This window comes from Xiphophorus couchianus, chromosome 8, assembly GCF_001444195.1.
Source record: "Xiphophorus couchianus chromosome 8, X_couchianus-1.0, whole genome shotgun sequence".
Classification (NCBI taxonomy): domain Eukaryota; kingdom Metazoa; phylum Chordata; class Actinopteri; order Cyprinodontiformes; family Poeciliidae; genus Xiphophorus; species Xiphophorus couchianus.
Genome location: NC_040235.1, coordinates 964,929 through 985,826, shown reverse-complemented (window position 1 = coordinate 985,826; position 20,898 = coordinate 964,929). Strand labels below are relative to the sequence as shown.

Below are 20,898 nucleotides of genomic sequence, written 5' to 3'. Positions count from 1 at the left end.
TCTACATTGAAATTAAAAAATTATTTTCCTTTTATTTATGTTCAGAGCTTTACACACCCCTTGAACTTTTCCACATTTTGTACTATTACGAACAAACTTAAAGTGACAGACCAACACAAAGCGGTGCATGATTGTGAAGTGGGATGATAGTGATGCATCGTTTTCAATATTTTTACAAATTGTTTTTTTTTTTTTTTTTACAAAGCTTTTAGTGTGAATATGTTAAAAATTAAATTATTTCTTATTTTTATTATGGTTGAAGTTTCACCTTTTTTTGTAACTAAAACTGAAGGTCAGATTTGGGTCTCAAGCTCCAGGCCTCCAGTCGCTGTCCTGCAGTTTTTAGATGTGCCTCAGGTACAAAAACGCTGGAATGAAACGGCTTAATGACCTCCTCCTGGTCTAGATCAGGTCTCCAGAGCCTTAATGACCTAATTATTCTATCCAGGTGGTGCAGCAGAGGCTCATCTAAAAGTTGCAGGACAGCGGCCTTCCAGGACTGGAGTTTGAGACCCCTGAAACGACTCTAAACGTATGGCGGTGAAATTGCACCATACCACCGTTAGGGGGCGACGGAGACCTGAGCATTTTCGGTAGGTTTAGGAGAAGAAGTAAGAAGCCGGAAGCATTGACAAATAATCCCTTACTACGTGTCTGTAAACATGGTAAGAAATATAAATAAAGTAATAATCAAACATTAATGCTGAAAGGTAGATTTAAAATGAAATTTTAGCGTTTAATGTCTGACTGGAGGTGAAGCATGAAGATAAAGTTGTTTATAAGATGTTAGCCAGTTAGCTTGTCGCCTCGCATTAAGTGTAAATCTGATTTAGTATAATACAGACTTATTTTATAGTTTTAATAATTGTGTTGGTTTCAGTCTTTGAAGCTCAGTTGAAGCTAATTATCTGCGAACCGTTTCTAAAAGATTTGTTCGTGTAACTTCTGTCTCTGTTCAGACAATTTTTATTTATTTCTTGAAAATAACTCCAGATTTATAAAACTGTTCAACGCCGAATTTAAGAGGGAACGTTGTTTGCTCCGAAGATACGTTTTATCATCACCTTCTTTACACAGAAATCTAGTTTTTGCCTAAGTTTTCAATTATTTATAGGGAGTTCCGGACTGGACGGAACCAATGAGAGACAGAAAATAAAGAAGGAATAACGGAACATTTAGCACAGTGGAGCCCAAAGTGGGTCCTGGAGGTCCGGCATGTTTTATTGTGTCCCTGGTTTTAGTAACAACCTTCTCAACATGTCAGCGTCCTAAGGCCTCTAATGATCCTTCATTTGGTCCAGGTGCGTTAAACCAGGGAGACTAAAACATGCAGGACGCCGGACCTCCAGGTCCCACTTTGGACTGATTTAGCAGCTGCACCTGTTCATCTTTATGATTCTGTTCAGACTCCAAGAAAATAATGAAATCTAAATCTAATTTCATACCACTTGAATGTTTCTGTTAGATTTTCCCATCAAAAGGTTAAAAATTAAATAAAAGGAAAATGAAATAATTTTCCATATTTCCAGGTCCAAAAAGTTTTATCCATCTATCCATCCCAGGTTTTTCCAGGTTTTCTCCTTGTGTCCCAGGTTTTTCCAGGTTTTTCCAGGCTCAGAGCCAGAGCAGAAACCTGTCTTGTGTGCTCCCAGTGAAGGGAATGTTTTTTCTGTATTTCCAGGCTACAGGAGCGGATCAGGCGGTCGGGATGAGTCTGGTTCTGTTCAGCCTGCTGCTCTTCACGTATTACACCGTCTGGGTCATTGTTCTGGTACTGGACCCGATCCTGGGAGCGAAATCAACCCATTATTATCAATCTGAAGATCTAATTACTGGATGTTATTATAAATCCAGTCATGATGTTTCTGTCTAAATGAATTTTCTTCGTGTTTCTCTGCAGCCGTTCGTCGACGCCCGCCACGTCCTTCACAGATATTTCCTTCCTCGGGAATATTCGGTCATCCTGCCTGGAGTCGCTGCGGTGCTGCTGTTGCTCTGCATAGGTCAGAGGTCATGTTTCCTCTACCTTTCAGTTCCTAACAGACTGAAGCTGACCTGGTTCTGGTTCTGGTTCTGCCCCATCAGCTTTAATTCAGCTCTTCGTATTAATTCATTCAGTTTGTTTATGCAGCAGCAGCTAACAGGTGTTCAAACTGCCTCATGTTGAGATAATCAGTCAGTAAAATTGTCTTTTTTTTTTAATAAGCTGAACTGCATGTTTCAATTTCATGATAAAAGCCCAACTGATGCAGGATCAGATTTTTAGGTTGAATCCCAGATTTTATTCCCGGTTCTGAGGTTTTTGGTCCATGTTCTGTTCGGGATCCGACAGGAACCTTCACTGCGCCGTCATCCTGTGGAAAAAACCGCAAAACCGAAGAAAAACCGACGTGAGTTCCAGGAAGTTTCTCGTTTTGTTTCGCTCTGGAATCTTTCTGAGGAACTCTGGCTCCCCCGGCGGGCCGTTTGCTGTCCCGATGACGTCAGAGGCTGTGCCGCCGGGAATGACGTCACAGTTCAAGAAGGCAAATCTGATTATTGAATAATGAGGAAATCTGTAAATATTCAGAGTTTGTTGCCGTGGAAACAGTTTTCTATAAATAAATAAATGTAGGAGTGAATTTGTGTAACAGATGGGTTTCACTTTTGTTTACATTAAAATAAAATAAAATTTTTGCTCCTTAAAATTATTGTGTCTAAAATTCTTCAGGTCAACAAATAACTGAAACAGAATCGTATTTTATTTATTTAGGACATAAATCTGTTTCTGTGATAAAGTATTAAAAATATGTCTTATTTCTGCTTAAAGCTTATTTCCAAAAGATTCTTTCAATCTGACAGATGAGACTCATTAAGGTGTATTTAATGCATTTATTGAATTATTAATTTGTTCCTTAATAATGCAGATCTGTTTTACTGCAGGGTATTTTTCTGAACTGGATCCTCAGATTTTCTCTTATTCCAACAAACATAAAATACTAGTTTGTCTTAATGGCTGAAAAATCAGAAATAAAACAAAGTTTTATTAGTTTTTAATATTCACCTGCGCTGCATTAATGCTTCCGTCCAGAAGGGGGCAGCAGATCCAAACTTTAAATCTGTAGAAAACCGAAACCACCGATTAAAAACGATGTTTCCAGGTGAAAATGATGTAGTTTTATGTTTCTGAAATGTATTAATTAGGGCTGAAACGATTAATTGGATTAAATTGATTATCGAATAATCGTTAACTAATTTAATGATCTGATAAAACTATAAACATTTTTTGCATAAATAAATAAATAAAATATTATTTATTTATTGCATAATAAAAATCACGAAGGAAACTAAAAAGAGAAAATAAAGAACATTGTATAAAGACACACAAAAAATATTATGAAAAGTAAAGTTTAAAAAACTATAAAAAATCTTAATGAATAAAAAAAATAATCAGCACTAATATTTCATAAAATTGTTAATAAATCAGAATATAATTATTTACTTCCTGAATATTTCATGTAAAGTTGCAAAAGTCAAGAGAAGTTCAGCAGAACTTTGATTTCATTAATGATTCCATAACATATTCTAACCTGACGTTTCAGTCCAGTTTAAAGGTCGGAACCGATGGAAACTCCTGCAGAAAGACCAGCTGCTGGTTCTGGACCGGTCCGCCCAGCTGGGCCGGGCTTTTAATTTGAAGGGACGCTGCTGGTGTGGAGCCGGAGCCATCAGCCCACAGAACCAGTCGGTGTCAGGATCTGGGTGTGACCGGATCCAGGATCAGTCCCGGCCGGTCCGGCCTGCGCACACGAGTCAGAGACACCGGACCGAACCGGCACCAGGAACCAGCAGAACTCACTCTGAGGGTGAGCAAAATAACTAATTCTGGCTCTGACAGACATACAGACAGACAGACAGACAGATAGATAGATAGATAGATAGATAGATAGATAGATAGATAGATAGATTGATTGATTGATTGATTGATTGATTGATTGATAGCTAATATCGCTCGATAGCTTGATAGATTAGATAGATCGATTGATAGATAGCTCGCTCGATATTGCTAGCTAGATCTCTCGCTCGCTCGCTTGCTCGCTCGCTCGCTCGCTCGCTAGCTCGCTCGCTCCCTCGCTCTGCTCCTCGCTCCCTCGCTCGCTCGCTCGCTCGCTGTCGCTCCCTCGCTCGCTAGCTCGCTCGATCGCTCGCTCGCTCGCTCGCTCTCTTGCTTGCTTGCTTGCTCGCTCGCTCGCTCGCTCGCTCCGCTCGCTCCCTCGCTCCCTCCGCGCGCTCGCTCGCTCGCTGCTCGCTCGCTCGCTCGCTTGCTCGCTCGCTCGCTCGCTCGCTCGCTCGCTCGCTTGCTCGCTGCTCGCTCGCTCGCTCGCTCGCTCGCTCGCTCGCTCCTCCCTCGCTCGCTCCTCGCTCGCTCGCTCGCTCGCTCGCTCGCTTGCTCGCTCGCTCGCTCGCTCGCTCGCTCGCTTGCTCGCTCGCTCGCTCGCTCGCTCGCTCGCTCGCTCGCCTCGCTCGCTCGCTCGCTCGCTCGCTCTCGCTTGCTTGCTTTTTCGTTGCCTCCTTTGCTCCTTTCCTCCCTGCTGCTGTTCCCCTGCCGCTCCTTTGCCTGTTTTCTGCTTGGCTGATGCTGAGAAGCAGGAAGTGATGCTCCCCAGCTAAACAAACTCTGAGGTGAGCTGACCTGCTGACTCCAAGTCCGAACCGGTCCGGACCGAGCCGAACCGAGCCGAACCGGCCCGCCGGAGCTTGTTAGTCAAATGAAGGCCTGAGGCCGAAGGTCATGTAAATCCTGATGAGAGGAAAAATCTCTGCAGGAGCAAAGAGACAGAAAAATTACACTGTAAAACAGCATTGGTCTGTTATTGACGGAAAAAATATACTTTCATATTTTTACTGTTATTTAATTATTTAAATATCCCAGCTTTAAGTTAAATACCTGAATAGCAAGCTAATTGTTTAGCTTAGCTTAATTAGCATAAATTTATGTTATTATTTAGTTTTATTTATATTTTTACAGCTTTTTTTGTTGCAGTTTAATATTTCTTTCAGTGTTTACACAAAAAGACAAAAATATAAACAAAACATGAAGAAAATATTCATCCTTTCATCAGGAAGCTGTTCAGCTCCACAGCTACGCTAATATTAGCCTAAATATTTAGTTAGCTAAATTTAGAAAGTAAAGCAGAAATAAAAGCCTGTCTGCCATGTTGCTGTTTAGCTATCCACACCTGGACGTCTGCTTCCTGTTTAGGGCTAGCATGTAGCCGTTAGCGCAGATGACCTTTGACCCTCCTGGTTTGTGTTCCTCCAGGTCGCTCTAATGTTGGGGATGAACCAATCAGACTCAGAGAAAGCAGTGACATCATCAGCGGTTATTTAAAGGGCCAGTCGTCTTATTAGCTGTAGATGTTTTGATCTGGCGCCGCGGCTGCTCTGCTGAAACGTGTTAATGAGCTGCTCGGCTCATCAGGCGCGGCGTGCTGCGCCGCACCGCAGAGCTTTCATCCCATTGTGCTGGTCGCCATGGCAACCCAGTTACAGACTGCTGTGTTTGGTTTTCCTGCTGGCCTCCTCTCACTCTTTGATTTCTGCAGAAAGCGTTCAGCGCCTCAAGCTGCCGCTCTGCTCTCTGCCCAGATGGAGACGCCCGGACGCCGGCAGCCGCCGCCGCCGCTGCCGCAGCCGCAGCGATCCGGCACGGCGAAGCGGCGGCGCTGGGGCGGACTGAGGCAGCAGTGGAAACTTCTGGGTCTGTTTGAGATCGACCAGCAGCACGACTTCTACGCCTGACCTGCAGGATGAAGGAGGGCCTGGCTGCAGCCATACACACCTCCACACACACACCGCCAGCGGTGAGTAGCAGCGGCAGCATCATGCCTGCTAAAAACCACAGAGGAACGCCTGCTGGCCCAGAGGTCAGAGGTCAGCAGCCTTCATGTTTTGGTCTCAAATCCGTTCAGTTCGGTTCAGTTCAGTTCAGTTCGGTTCAGTTCGGTTCGGTTCGGTTCGGTTCGGTTCAGTTCGGTTCGGTTCAGTTCAGTTCAGTTCAGTTCAGTTTCAGGTCCTCATATCTGACTCTGGATCAGTCAAGTCAAACTGAATCAGTTGAAGGTGAAAACTTCATCGTTTCCTGAACATTCATCTCTAAAATTGATTCCTGCTTCGTCTGCCGATTGTTTGTAATCGATGAGGTGATTTGACCTCTGACCTCTGGTTTCATTCTAACGCTGCTTCTCTCTCTGTCCAGTCAGTAAATTGATCTGAAGCTTTTAAATCTGTACAAAACGTCTCTGATGTTCTTTCAGACCTGAACCTTTTTGTTTTTATGTCACTGATAATAAAACGCTGAAGGTCGCTGCGCCGCGCTGAAGGTCGCTGCGCCGCGGCGCTAACAGCTTTCCAGGGATTGATTATTGGATTTCTGAACGTGTCAGCAGTAAATTCATCTGTGTGTTCAGATCAGAGGAAAACCAGCAGCAGAAAAGTCCAGAGATTAAAAATGACCCCTTCCTGCTGCCGTAGTGGAAGCAGGTCAGAGCGCAGCGCGGCGACAGCAGTAAACAAACAGCTTCAGCAACCAGGGATTCAGCAACAAAACAGCCTCAACATCCACTTAAAGTTGCTTAATGTGTCAACGCTGCCGTCTCCTGGTTTTAGGCATCTAAACAAACAAGCAATTATTCCTGAAGCTGAAACTGAGATTATCAGGAAACTCCTGATGCTAATTTAGAGCAACAGCTACAAAAACATTTATTTAAAATATGATTAAAACCAGAATCCAGACGGTGAATAATTATATTCAGTTTTTATGATTCTAAATGCTTTCAAACGTTGCTGCTGCTGCTTGTTGCTAAGACTTTGTGTTGGTTCAGTGAACAGCGTAGACGTCTGCTAATCCGCTAATAGCAGAGCTAGTTTTTACCTTAGCGCTTTAGCATTTTAGCTCATGTTGAAAACATTTATTGCTTTAACTTCCCCTGAACACTGACATACATGAATTATTTTGAGAACTTCTCCATGTTCTCCTTATGACACCTTATAGGAATCAACATGGCTGAATTTAGCGCTTTAGCAATAGCATGTGTTCAAAACCATTTTGGTATAGGGCTTTAGCGTTAGCAGAACTAGTGTTTATTAGGATGATTCAGGGTTAGCATAAAGGTTAAAATATTTAAACTTCAATGAATAATAACTAACAGTTTGGCATCATGTCAATATTTATGTTAGCTTTGTGAATTAGCCACAGGTTGATTGATTAGCAGGCTAACGATCTGCTGAATGATGAGTCCCTCTGAGCTCCATCTGTTATTTTAGAGGAAAGCTTCATTCTGGAAGTAGAAGAATAAATAAAATCTGATCCTGGTTCAGCCGTGAGCTTGGAGCTGACTGAGATTCTGTTGCTACAGAACAAGCAGAATTCCCGACCCGGTTCTGCTCGGGCCTAATCCCTCTGACGCCCAGAGCGCTGACTCAGCAGGGAGCATTACGGCTCGGTCAGCGGCGCCGCCTCTGACATCAGAGATTGCCGCGGCGACCTCAGCGCACTGAGCGCCAGCAGTCACTGACAAATACACAAATATCCACAGAAATCTCATATTTAAACCAGATAAACCAAATTAAACGAGTCGCTGCAGAGATGGATGGAGTTTGAAGGATCTCCTGTAGAGGTCTGTGTTACAACACTTCTGGAAATCCCTCTGACTGAAGACATCCTGTTGTTTTATGGCTCATGAATTCCTGAATTTCCTCTTTCCTGTAAAAACAGGAACATAAACTGAAATATGAAGCAGATTGTGAATCTTTCTGTCTTACTGTGTTTCTGTTTCCAGAACGACCTTTCAGACGACAACTTCAGATCCAAGGTCACGCAGGTGCACAAGGTGAGGTCGGGCCGGCAGGCGGTGATTGTGGCTCTCAGGCGTCCCAGACAGTTTGCTGTGTTTGTCCAGGACTTCTCCCTGGAGACGTTTGGCGGCCCGGTGTTCGCCGCTCTGCGCGCGTCGCTAGGAATCACAGATGACGAGTATCTGCAGTCTCTGTGCTCAGAAAGCTGCTACCTGCAGTTCATCAGCAACTCCAAGAGCAAAGCTGACTTCTTCCTGACGTGAGTCTGCTCCTCACTCAGCAGAAAAACTAACGGGAATCAATCAATCCATCACATTTTCTTTGTGTAGCACATTTCAGCAGCAGGCATTTCAAAGAGCTTTACATCATTACAAACACAGAATCACAATGAAACATAGAATCAATAATCAAAACACAGCATTAAGTCAAGTTCCATCAATAAATTTGTAATTGATTACGTTTCAAACACAATCCTAAACAGGTGGGTTTTTAGTCGAGATTTAAAAGAAGTCAGTGTTTCAGCTGTTTTACAGTTTTCTGGAAGTTTGTTCCAAATTTGTGGTGCATAGATGCTGAAAGCTGCTTCTCCTCGTTTGGTTCTGGTTCTGGGGATGCAGAGCAGAACCAGAACCAGAACCTGAGAGGTCTGGAAGGTTGATACAACAACAGCAGATCTTTAATGTATTGTGGTGCTAAGCTGTTCAGTGATTTATAAACTAACAACAGTATTTTAAAGTCTATTCTTTGAGCTACAGGGAGCCAGTGGAGGGACTTTAAAACTGGTGTTATGTGCTCTATCTTCCTGGTTTTAGTCAGAACGCCAGCAGCAGCATCTGGATCAGCTGCAGCTGTTTGATTGATTTGTTGGACAGACCTGTGAAGACCTGGGAAACAAAAACTGACCTGGTTACAAGGCATAGACAGAAATACATAAATCAGAAGATTAGAGAAAAGCTGCATGTTAGCAAGGATTTCAACCACTATAACATTATTAGCTAATGCTAACAAAATAATTTTAGTAGCATAGCTGCTAATATTAGTTAGCTATGGGATCTTGTTTTCCAGATGTCTACTGTTATACGTTTATAAGCTAATGCTAATAAAATAGCTTTTTTAGGACAGTTGCTAACATTTGTCATTCTTCGCTATTGCAGGTTATTTTAATGTTTGCTGCTATAAGTTTATTAGCTAAAGCCAACAAAATATGTTTATTTGTGTAGCTGCTAACATTTGTCAACTATATCAGGTGATGCTGACCCAAAACTTAGCTTTTATTAGCGTAGTTGCTAACATTAATGAATGGTAACTGTGGTTAGCTGACATGCTAACTGTAGGATGTTTAACAGCACGTGTTCATTGATGCGTTTTGTGTTTTTGAACCTTCAGAAATGATAAACGTTTTTTCCTGAAGACTCAAAACAAACGGGAGATTAAATTCCTTCTGTCCAACCTGAAGATCTACGTGGAGCATCTGAGGAAGTTCCCACATTCACTGCTGGTCAAGTTCTTAGGTACAACCCACGACCTGACCTTTAGCCCGACCTTTAACCCGACCAGCTGACGATGGAGGACTCGTCGTCTTGATGATTCTTGTTTTCCTTTCAGGAGTTCACCGGATCCGGATCCCTCCCGGTCGGAAGGTAAAGATCCGCTTTGACCCGGTTCTCTGGTTCTGAATGTCTGGATCAGGATCTGAGGAATCTTTAAACAAAGTGATTTTTTTTCATTCCAAAATGTAGCATTATCAAAACAAATTAAAAATTCAGAAAACAAATGTGATTTTTGTGTTACAAGTGAAAAAATCTGCTAATGCTAACTGTGCTTTAATATTTAGTTGATCTTCTGTATCTGGGTGAAAAATTACCTGCAAATTAATTTTCTGAGATTTTAGAAACTAAACTAAATAAATTACTTGTTGAGATTTTGTGTTTTTGAGTTACTTCCTGTAGAAACCGCCTGATAACAGGAAGTAGGCGCTGCTCTGATAGCTAAATGTTTGAATTTCTTCTTCTGCTGTTTTGTGGATCTGAACGTTTGGCGCCTCCTGCTGGATCATCTCATCTTTTCTTCTTGGCAGAAATATTTCATCGTAATGCAGAGCGTCTTTTACCCGGACGAACGCATCAACGCCCGGTGAGTCTGGACCGCTGAGGTCCGGGTCGGTCCTGGTTCTGATTGGTCCTGGTTCCAGGTCGGTCCTGGTAATGGTCAGTTCTGGTACCAGGTCCGGGTCGGTCCTGGTTCCAGATTGGTTCTGGTTCTGGTCAGTTTTGGTTCCAGGTCCGGGTCAGTCCTGGTTCCAGGTTGGTTCTGGTTCTGGGTTGGTCCTGGTTCTGGTCAGTTCTGGTTCCAGGTCCGGGTCGGTCCTGGTTCCGGTCAGGTCCAGTGACGCTGCCTGTGTTCTGCAGGTACGACATCAAAGGCTGCCAGGTGAGCCGGTGGACGGACCCGGCGCCGGAGGGCAGCCAGATCATCGTGGTTCTGAAGGACCTGAACTTTGAAGGCCAGTTCATCACACTGGGTGAGGAAGAGGAGGAGGAGGAAGGTGCAGCGCGCCCTCTGCTGGTCACACAGAGAACTACTTCTGTCCTCCAGAACCGAACCAGTTCAGTCTGAAAACATCTGAAAAACCTGCTGGATTCAGGTCTGGACTTTGACTAGGCCATTCTAACTGACGAGTCAGCGTTGATCTAATCCATCCCATAATATCTCTGGATTGTGTCAGAAACCAAAGCTCAGATTTTTAATGGTAAAAATGTAGGAAGTTCTGCTTCACTGTAAAACATTAAAGTTTGTTTTTGTTAAACCATGAAAACGAAACTCAAAGTTTCCAAACCGCCTGGTTCCGTTCTGACACCGACCCGGGTCTCTGTGTGAGTTTGTTGTGTTTTTTGGTATTTGTTGTATTTGTTGACTTTGGTTGTGTTGTGTGCAGAGCGGCAGCGCTCCTGGCTCGTCCAGCAGGTGGAGATCGACACCAGCTTCCTGGAGCGGCTCAACGTTCTGGACTACAGCCTCCTGCTGGCCCACCAGCCGCTGCACCACGACGAGCGGAACCAGAACCTGTCTTTCGCCTCGCTCATCGTCAGAACCAAGAAGTCCGTCAGCTCCGCTGGCTCCACTCACAGAGAGCTAAATAATTACCTAAACATTTATCTGGCTAACATGCTAGGTAGTTAGCCAGATAAATATGGCGTTTACAAACTAGCTAAATAGTAAGATACATATTTAGCTGGCTGAATGTTTTGCTTGCTAAGTATTTAGCTTAGCTAGCTATTACAAACTCTGCAAAGTTTATAGTAGTTAGCTAAGTATTAGTTAGTAGCATAAATTTAGCTAATACTTAGCTTTCTTTACCAAAACATTTGTATTGATAAATATCAATACAGATGTTCCTACCAATGGATCTATTGAAACAGCTTTTATTTTGATAGTCCACTTCCGCTTATCAGCAAGTGAATTTGCATGTGGCTAAGTATTTAGCTTGCTAGCCTGAGGGTTGTGTTTGTCAGATTACAGTTATTGTTCTCTCGCTGCTCTGTGGGAAGAATGTGAATCACCATGGCAACCAGTCCGTTCATCAATCAGCTTCATTCGTCGCCTCCGTAATTTCTATAAATGTGATTATCTGATCAGAACAGATTAGATTAGGGAGCAGAGCAGATGCCGCATCTCAATTAGCCTCCGTCTCCATGGTAACGGCTAATGGGTTGGGTTCCAGCCCAGTTCGGTGATCCTGACCCTGTGGGAGTGAAACGGACGCTGGACGTTTTCTGGTCCGTCTCCTCAGAACTTTAAATGGAATAATTATCGACCCGGTTCTAATCTCAGGCCCAGTTCTGTCCAGAATCCCGTAAGTCTGCCTCACTTCCTGTCTGGTACCGTTCCAGGTCCGTGAACCCCGGGTCCAGCCCGATACACGCCGAAGTCCCAGGAGCGGTTCTGAACGACGACGCCGGACTGTCACCGGAACCGGACTCGGGCTTAACGTCGTCCCAGGACCGAGACGACTCGTCCCGGACGAGTCCGCGACCCGCCGGATCCGGCGCCGACTCGCCCGACGACTTTAGGGCCCAGAACCGGCGGCTGCTGCCGAACCTGAAGAACCCGCTGCACGTCATCGACGGACCCGAGCAGCGCTACTTCATCGGCATCATCGACGTCTTCACCGTCTACGGCCTGAAGAAGCGGCTGGAGCATCTGTGGAAGAGCCTGAGGCATCATGGCCGCTCCTTCTCCACCGTCAGCCCGCAGGAGTACAGCGGCCGCCTGCGGCGCTGGGTCCAGAACCACACCGACTAGACCCGCTGGGTCCAGAACCACACCGACTAGACCAGCTGGGTCCAGAACCACACCGACTAGACCCGCTGGGTCCAGAACCACACCGACTAGACCCGCTGGGTCCAGAACCACACCGACTAGACCAGCTGGGTCCAGAACTACACCGACTAGACCAGCTGGGTCCAGAACCACAACGACTAGACCAGAACCACACTAACTAGACGACCCGCCTCCTTCAACTCACAGAACCAGAACCGCTGAGTTTCTGGTTTCTAAATGAAAAGAAAACAAACTTGTTAAAGAACAAACTAAACCATCGTTGTGCATCAGGTCAAAGGTTAAAGGTCACGGCTGCCCGCCAGGGTTGAAGGAGAAAGTCTCTTCTCTCTAGAAACAAGATGGCCGCCGGACTGAGGTCATCAAAGCCGAGATATCATGACGACGCCCTCTGGACCGGTGGTGGAGGCATCAGGATGTGGGCTTTCTCTGTCTCTCAGTCAATGATTGGACTAGACCAGGGGCGTCCAAAGTTGCGGCCTGGGCTCCATTTCTGGCTCTTGGACTGATTTTTGCGGCCGCCAGCTGCAGCTCAGGAAAGAAGCAAACTTCTGATCTAGATTAGATTAGGGAGATTAAATCTTCCTAATCTAATCTGATGCAAATAAATTCAAATTCAAAAATGCTTTATTGATCCCAGTCCTTAAAGTCTTAAAACGTCTTAAAGTCATTTTTAAAAAATGTGCATTGGTCTTAAATACACCAATCACAGGCCTTAAATTTGGTCTGTAGCTAGCTGCTAATATCCCCATGCTAACTAGTTAGCTAGCTTGTTTTGGACGTTGATTTTGGTTCGGTTCTGTTATGCTGGATCCTCCAAACATCACCTGGATTTCGACGTTTCTGTCTGAAGTTTCATTTCAGCTGGAATTAAAAACGTCTTAAATTTGATTTTCTGAAACCTGCAGATGTTAAAAAGTATTTAACCGACAAACCAACGTTGCTTTTTAGCTAAATACGAGCAGAAAACAAAACAAAAATGGCCGACTGGTTTTATTGACTTTATTTATTTATTGGAAGTGATTTTACAAACTTCCGAATCTTCAAACTGCAGCAGAATTCATGACCGATGTGAGATCCTGATGAAGATCCAGGAAGTAAGTACACCCTGCTGGATCACAGGGTGCACTTACTTACTTCCTTACTTTCCAGATGATGGTTTAGTCTCTGATCTGCTGCGTCTCAATATGCATCATTGTTATTTATTGGACGTCTTTCTGCCTTACAGGATCATCCATGATGATGTTTTGTTTGAACTGTGTGACCTTTAAATTAATAGTTTGGATTTTATTTCATGTTTTTTGTTATAAATCTGTATTTTTATGCAAACCGGCCTGAAAGGCCTGCGGTCTAGTCCAAGAAACAAACATTACAAATCCTTCATTCGGAGGATTTCTGCCTTCGATTAGCTTCACCAAAGGCCCACAGCATGATGCTGCCTCTGCCAGCCACAGAACCCAGCTGCTCCCTTTCCCGTTGCTCCGTTTGTTCCTCAGGAGTTCTGATCCGACCGGATCCTCAGACGGTTTCATGATTTCCTCTACAGGAAGTAATTCGTCTGTCTTTGAGGAACTTTGACCCGTTTGTTTCTGTCCAGAACTGAATCCAATAAAACCTGGTTTGGATCCAGATCAGAACCTCCAGCAGCTAGTTCCTTTGGGTCAGAACCTCCAGCAGCTAGCTCCTTTGGGTCAGAACCTCCAGCAGCTAGCTCCTTCGGGTCAGAACCTCCAGCAGCTAGTTCCTTTGGGTCAGAACCTCCAGCAGCTAGCTCCTTCGGGTCAGAACCTCCAGCTGCTAGCTCCTTTGGGTCAGAACCTCCAGCTGCTAGCTCCTTCGGGTCAGAACCTCCAGCAGCTAGCTCCTTCGGGTCAGAACCTCCAGCTGCTAGCTCCTTTGGGTCAGAACCTCCAGCTGCTAGCTCCTTCGGGTCAGAACCTCCAGCAGCTAGCTCCTTCGGGTCAGAACCTCCAGCTGCTAGCTCCTTCGGGTCAGAACCTCCAGCAGCTAGCTCCACCTTCACCATCAAAAGCCTCTCAGTCCTGAACCTTCAGAACCCGACACAAATCTGATCTGATGCCTGGAAGCAGAGCTGGACACGCTAATGCTAATGCGCTAATAGCAGAGCTACTTTTTTGTTTAGCGCTTTAGCTAGGTTTCCTAACAATTAGAGCATTTAGCTACCTTAGCTTCATCTAAATAGCATGTCAGTGTAGCACTTTAACTTTAGCTTCTCCTAAATAGCATGTTGGTGTAGCGCGTTAGCATTAGCTTTTGTTAAATACCGTGTTGGTCTAGCACTGTAGTGTTAGTGTAACTAATGGCTATGATGAGTTATTTAGATTTAGCGCAGTTAGCTTTTTAAGTAGCAGTGCCCACCACTGACTTGTTGAGTTCAGGCTACTTTAGGTCAAAGGTCAGTGAGGATTAGCAGGTTTTTCCGTAGTGACGGCAGGAAGCAGCAGGAAGCGGATCGATCGGTGGATCATCTGATCAGAATCTCCAGTGATCCAAACTTTTGTTTTGGTTCTAGAACTGAGAAACTAAATGTTTAGTTCTGGTCCAGAAACATCTGATGAACCGGAACCAGAAACTTTCAGGTCCAAACAGGATGGCTCCCAGTGAAGGGAACTGGAACCAAACCCGGGTCGGATCCAGAACTCCTGTTGGATCCGGTGAACTCCTCAGGGACCGAACCCTTAGGCCCAAAGCGGGTTCAGCTCCTGCAGACGTCCGTCATGATAAAACTGTTTCTGTTGCCTGAGAGGCAGGAATGATGTGAACGGATGAAACATCTTTGCTTTTTACCGCCTGAAATAAAGAGCTAAAGAAAGAAACTGTTTTATTTCACTTTCCTCGCCTGTTGGCTGCTAACTGCTAACTGCTAACAGTTTTTCTCTAGTGAAGTTTCACAAAAGAGCAAAAACCAGTTGGTAAAAGTCTCATGTCAGACACAGCTAACAGCTAGCTGTGCTAATGTAATGTTAAATGTTTTCAACGTTAGCGAAAGTGCTAAATGAAAAATTAGCTCCACTATTAGCGGTACAGACATTTATGCCAATAGAAACTCAAACCATTTGTGTTTATTTCCCAGTTGGTCATAAATCTCATAAATGTTCCTGCTCATTCTGATTTGCAGAGAATATTTGAAATATTCAACAGGAAATACCTGGAGGCGGCGCTACGTGACATGCTAACGGCTGGCGTTCGCTAAGCAGCCGCCATTGTTTTTGCTTGAGGCTGATTGGCTGATATCTGAAGAGCAGAGATGTTAGCTTTACAGTGGAGCCATTTTGTTTCCACTGTTTATTAATGAATATTAAAATATCTCTGTTGTTTGAACCAGTTATAAATATTTAGTTGGGATTTTTCTTTCCTCTCAGTTTGTTAACTTTGTTTTGTCTTTAGGACCAATGATTTTGATTTTTATTATCAGACTTTAAATACATCCAGTTATTTATTTTATTTGTTTATTTGAGTTTATTTGGTAGGAACAGACAAACTGAACAAAACAGCAGTCATAGTGCAACCCTAACCCTTGTCCAGATGGGCTTTTAAAAAATACCTCTAAAAGTTAAAATGATAATCATTTAAAATAGCACAGCATAATGTTGCCGACATTTACAAACAGTGAAACATTAAACATCAAAAATGGCTACAGTTCTGTTTTTGACATAACCAGAGTTTTGTTATCTGAAGCTCATTTCAGTTATTTTAACTCGTTTTAGTTTTTCCAACTTTCCTACAATTACTTAAATTTTTTAATAAATAGAGAGTTAAAAATAGAGTTGAATCTGGTTTGTGTTTTTCTACATGTGAGGTGAAAGCAGATAAAACTGAAATAAAATAAGATGATAATAACTGGCTGGTTGTTTCTGTGGAGTCAAAAGGACGTTAACGTTTTGGAAGTGCTGTTCCATCCATGACCACCAGAGGGAGCCAGAGAGCTAAATATGAACTACCAGAGACAGAGTAAGAATAAACTCCAGATCTGCTGATGGCTCATTCTGACTCTCAGTTCAGGTTTTATGTTAAACCTTCCAGGTTTGGAGCTTCGTTTCTGTTTCATTATTATTTTTATTTTATTTCAGTGATTCCACTTTATTATTTTTACTTCTTGTGTCGTTTTTCTTTGTTTTTGTAGTTTAGTTTCTGAGGTCAAGTTATTCTTTTAGATTCCTGTCGTGTGTTCTCGCTCACCCCCTGTGCCATTTACTCTCTCTCTCTCTCTCTCTCACACACACACACACACACACACACCTGTGAGGGAGAGAGAGAGAGGTTAATGTTACTTTCTCACATGGAACCAGTTTGGGTGAATTTTTACTTTGTGAATAAAACAAAAAGTAAAATATTTTAATCTGTCTCTGATGAAGGCTCCTCCTCATCCTCCTTGTCTTTCTTCCTGAGTCTAAAAATAAACGGTGAGGTAAGAAACTCTGTGGGTGTTCGCCAATAAAAGGCCGCGGGATGCGGAAAGGAGCAGATCAGGAGATGGAGGCTCTCAGCGGCAGCGGACCGGTGGAGGTCAGGGGGCACCGAGAGGAAGAGTCCCTCCTCATCCTCATCAACCATTGCCGGGAGATGAAGCAGCAGGAGGTCCGGCTGAGGCTCATCACGCTGCTGCTGCTGCTGGGCTGCGCCGCCGCCTTCATCTTCATCAGCTGCGCGGATCTCAGTCAGCGGAGAGCCGCGGTAAGAGCCGCCGCCGGCAGGGGGCGCCCTGCGGCGGCGGAAACATCCAGGCTGGTTCTCCTGACTCTACTGAAGGTTCTGACAGGTTCAGGTTCGGTTCGGCTTCTAAAACCACCAGAACCTGCTCAGTTCATCCGAACCGCCTCCGGTGTTCCGGGAGAGTTCGGATTGTTACGAACCGGACTGGACCGGACCGAACCGAACTTCCTGCAGAGTCAGACTGATAATGGAAATGACAATAAATAAATCCTGGAGGTCTGAGGAGATCCATGAGTCAGGCAAAAGGAGCCCGGACCCAGAATCCACTGCAGAACCGAACCGAACCTGGACCTGCTGTCCATATTTATGGATAAAATTCTTTTGAATTTTTCTGATTCTAATTTTTTGCTGCGACTCGAAATGATCATAATCCATCCATCCATCCATCCATTTTCTGTTCACCCTTGTCCCTAATGGGGTCGGGAGGGTTGCCGGTGCCTATCTCCAGCTACGTTCCAGGCGGGAGGCGGGGTTCACCCTGGACAGGTCGCCAGTCTGTCGCAGATGATCATAATTGAAAAGTATATTAAAAGATGAATTATTTGCTTCATATTTAAAGTAAAACCAGCAGCTGGTTTCAGGACCTTCCTGAGTTCAGCCTGGTTCGGATTAAAGATACGGTCCAAACAAAAACAGCAAAGATTTGAGCTAGCCTAAAAATGGCGGTTCATTTCTCAACCTCATATTTTTATTTTTTTATTCATTTATCATAAATAAATGTCACAGTTTAAACTAATCATTCAGATAAATATTTCTGAAGCAAATGCAAATTATTTAACTCAAAGCTAAACATTCAGCCACTTAGCTAAATAATTAGCCTCAAACTATATTTAGCTTGCTAAGTAAATATTGAGTTTGAAGCTAAATATTTAGCTTCTAACAAAATATTTAGGTCCATATTAGTGAAGTAGCTTGTTAGCTAAACATTTAGCTTCAAACTAGTTAGCAAGCTAAATATTTCCCCCAGGCGGAGTGATGATAATGGTATTTGTTTGAAGCTAAATATTAATGTGTAGCTTGCTAGCAAAATACTTCATTTGATTGAATAACTTGGTTAAAATACCTTTTTAAAATGAAAGGCCCTTTTTCTCTGACAGGCTAAATAACCCGAATCATTCCTGGTCATTTTTCACTGTAACTTTAAAAATAGCGCCCCCTGTGGTTTAGATTTATTAGATCCTGCTAGTTTCCTGACCTGATCAGACCCAGATGTTCTGAACGGTTCTGAAGAATTTCCTCTGTTATCCACAGAAATCGTCTGATTCTGATCCGTCCTTCTCGGCCCAGAGGAGAATCTGTCCTGCAGGTACGTTAACTTTCATTTCCTGTCCGTCCAGCTGCTGATCAGAACCAGAACCAGAACCTAACCGCTCACCTTCCTCTGTCTGCAGACGACCCGTCCACAGCCAGTACCAGCAGTTCTCCCACCGCCGGCCCGCTGCGCATCGACCTCAGTGAGTTTTTGTCTTGAGATATTAAAATAAGCAACAGAAACGTTTTAATCTAAACCGAAATGTTTTATCACCTTTAAACTGAGAAAACGGATCAGAACAAAAAGTAAATCAGGAAAAGTTCATCTCTGTGTTCAAACTTTGGATGATGATTCTGATGGAAGTAAAAAATGTCAAGAATCTCGTGGAAACTGAAACGTTTGATCTTTCCAAGGTTTCCACTTGTTTTTATAAAAGTCCCTCAGGGCTGAATCTCTGGACATCAGGATATTCATCTCAATTCATTTCATTATTCAAACAAACTGACAGTGAAACTGACAGCGAAGCAGGGAGATGATCTGTTTCCATGAAGCATTTAGATTTACACAGAAATGAAACAATAAGAACTAATAATCACATTTACAGCATAAAACCATAAAAAACTCAACATATCAAACTGATCCAAATATGCACATAAAATAACAGAATAAATAAGAAATGATTTATGTAAACACTGGGAGGAAGGATCTGTGGTGACGCTGCTTTTAGCTCCCAGGATGCAGCAGCAGAAAATCTGCAGTTTGTTTATAGTTATGATCAGATATGAGACATTATTTAATAAAACTGTTTGCAGGTGAAACTCGATTATTGTGATAAAAATCAGATTTTAGGCGTGCCATGGTGGTGTAGCGGTTAGCGCGACCCGTATTTGGAGGCCTTGAGTTCTCGACGCGGCTGTCGCGGGTTCGACTCCCAGACCCGACGACATTTGCCGCATGTCTTCCCCGTTTCCTGTCAGCCTGCTGTCATATAAGGGGCACTAGAGCCACAAAAGACCCTGGAGGGGTAAAAAAATTTTTAAAAAATCAGATTTTAATCCCAGTTATTCAGTTATTGTTCAATCTGAACAGGAAGTGTGTCATTCTGGTTTAGATGCTAAGCTAACGGATGCTAACGGTCCTTCTGCAGATTCCGTTAACGTAGCGAACCTGCTGTCTGGGTCTCAGCTGGAATGGAGAGCCAGGTTCGGCGGCGGCGCCTACAGCCGCGGCCTGTGGGCCATCGTGGTGCCGGAGACCGGACTCTACTTCGTCTACATGAAGTTCGTCTTGAAGGGCCCGGCGCGGGACTTCCGCGTGACGCTGCAGCGGCGGAGCAAAGGCTACGACCGAGACATGGACCTGATGGGGGCCCAGGACGGCGGCCCGTACCCGACGGGGCCCCCGGACGGCGGCGGCGGCCATCACCGGGTCCGGACGGTGTACGTGGGCCAGCTGTTCGACCTGTGGAGAGGAGACCAGCTGAAGGTTCTGATCAGTGAAGGCCAGGAGCTGATCGATCGGGCCTCGTTTGGAGCGTTCAGGACGTAGGAACCGTTACGGCCCGGTTCTGACCCGGTTCCGGTTCTGTTCAGGATGTGATGACTGGAGGAAAATATTCCACTGGACCTGCTTTATATCTAATGTTTGTGACTTTTGCTGTGCAACTTGGAACAATACTCTACTTTTTTAGAGGTTAAAGGTCATTTTATTTATTTTGACCTCTTAGTTTTTTCATTTGACCCCTGAACTCTGACCCCAGAATGCCGGCGCTCCGCTGCAGGTAGAGATGATTGAACTTTGGTTTATTTGAGTTTAATCCAGGTTAATTAGCGTCGTTAGCTCAACAAGCTAACGGCGCTAAAATATCTGATTTATTAACTTTCATTTGATTACAGTTTATTTTAATTTAGCAGATATTTATTTATAACTGGAAAAAAGTTCTACAAAATGAGACAAGATAAAAACAACATGAATCAGAATAATTTTAGTCTTTTATGTTTTGATCTGATCAGGTTTAAGATGTTTGAACTCTGACCCTGGAGGCCAAACCTTTTGCTACTTGGAGCAAAATGTGAAGTTGAATGTTTTCTCTGTGATAAAATATTTTTCATCTTTTTTTAATCAAATGCAATAAACAGATTTACTACTATAATAAAAACAGTATTACTATATTGAATCAAACAGTCTGAAAGTTTCCTTCCAGAGCCACAAGAACTCATCCTGAGGGCAGGAAATGGCCCACGCGCCGCGGTCTGGGCCCCCTGGATAAGTAGATTCTGGGTTTGTGGCTCAGTTTTTGACGTGTTTGTGCTGAGACTCATGAACTGGGTGTTGTTGAATTTCACAGATTTTTGTGGTTTGAGTTCCTCAAAGTGAAACAGAAAACATGAGAGAATAAATGTTAGAATAAATCTTAGATTAAACCTGCGGCCTTCAGAAAACCTCCTGAATCTTCCTGAAACCTCTCTGTGTTCGGACATGATCCGACACGCCGCGTGTTTCTGCTCCTTCCTCCGGTGGCGAAACGCAGCCAGAAACTGGAGTGGGTGGAAGAAAGGCTCTTTAGTGCTGCGTGGGACGAACAGAACAGAGAAAGTTTAACCCTCACAGTTTCACTGTAACCTGAAAAGTTGCATCAGTTCAAAGTGAAACATGAGCAGAAACAGAAACAGAACCTGACAGACGAGTGAAAGGAAAACCTCAGGATTTATTTTCCTTCAGAGGGAAGAACCAGAGAA

General features: G+C 43.8%; 3 protein-coding genes across 4 annotated transcripts; all 3 read left to right on the top strand.

Moving 5' to 3' along the window:
- Positions 1 to 511: 511 nt before the first annotated feature.
- On the top strand, positions 512 to 2,405 carry LOC114149704 (dolichol phosphate-mannose biosynthesis regulatory protein-like). 2 transcript variants are annotated; one of them, XM_028025739.1, is made up of 4 exons: positions 512 to 665; positions 1,682 to 1,771; positions 1,901 to 2,003; positions 2,333 to 2,405. In XM_028025739.1, the coding sequence occupies exons 1-4, from the start codon at positions 663 to 665 to the stop codon at positions 2,392 to 2,394; spliced, it is 258 nt and encodes an 85-aa protein (XP_027881540.1). In that variant the 5' UTR covers positions 512 to 662; the 3' UTR covers positions 2,395 to 2,405. The 2 variants fall into 2 exon arrangements, with proteins under 2 accessions (XP_027881540.1, XP_027881539.1); XM_028025738.1 differs by lacking the exon at positions 2,333 to 2,405 and having other exon boundaries at positions 1,901 to 2,180.
- A 3,027-nt stretch (positions 2,406 to 5,432) lies between these two features.
- LOC114149700 (phosphatidylinositol 4-phosphate 5-kinase-like protein 1) lies at positions 5,433 to 15,009 on the top strand. Its single transcript, XM_028025732.1, is given in 10 exon segments — positions 5,433 to 5,773; positions 5,776 to 5,843; positions 7,821 to 7,871; positions 7,941 to 8,095; positions 9,223 to 9,347; positions 9,442 to 9,476; positions 9,914 to 9,969; positions 10,245 to 10,357; positions 10,772 to 10,934; positions 11,727 to 15,009. Coding segments are annotated over 10 exon segments (1,437 nt in total). The 5' UTR covers positions 5,433 to 5,514; the 3' UTR covers positions 12,139 to 15,009.
- Positions 15,010 to 16,436: 1,427 nt separating this feature from the next.
- LOC114149047 (uncharacterized) lies at positions 16,437 to 20,318 on the top strand. Its single transcript, XM_028024597.1, has 4 exons — positions 16,437 to 16,869; positions 18,160 to 18,214; positions 18,300 to 18,362; positions 19,308 to 20,318. Exons 1-4 carry the CDS (start codon positions 16,645 to 16,647, stop codon positions 19,706 to 19,708), a joined length of 744 nt encoding a protein of 247 aa, XP_027880398.1. The 5' UTR covers positions 16,437 to 16,644; the 3' UTR covers positions 19,709 to 20,318.
- Positions 20,319 to 20,898: the final 580 nt, after the last annotated feature.

Excerpts from the sequence above, each read along its gene's own strand:
- LOC114149704 (XM_028025738.1), top strand. Across the intron at positions 1,772-1,900 it reads CCGTCTGGGTCATTGTTCTG|CCGTTCGTCGACGCCCGCCA; the intron begins GTACTGGACCCG and ends GTTTCTCTGCAG.
- LOC114149047 (XM_028024597.1), top strand. The coding sequence starts at position 16,645 with ATGCGGAAAGGAGCAGATCAGGAGATGGAGGCTCTCAGCGGCAGCGGA. Across the intron at positions 16,870-18,159 it reads TCAGTCAGCGGAGAGCCGCG|AAATCGTCTGATTCTGATCC; the intron begins GTAAGAGCCGCC and ends TGTTATCCACAG. Across the intron at positions 18,363-19,307 it reads CCCGCTGCGCATCGACCTCA|ATTCCGTTAACGTAGCGAAC; the intron begins GTGAGTTTTTGT and ends GTCCTTCTGCAG.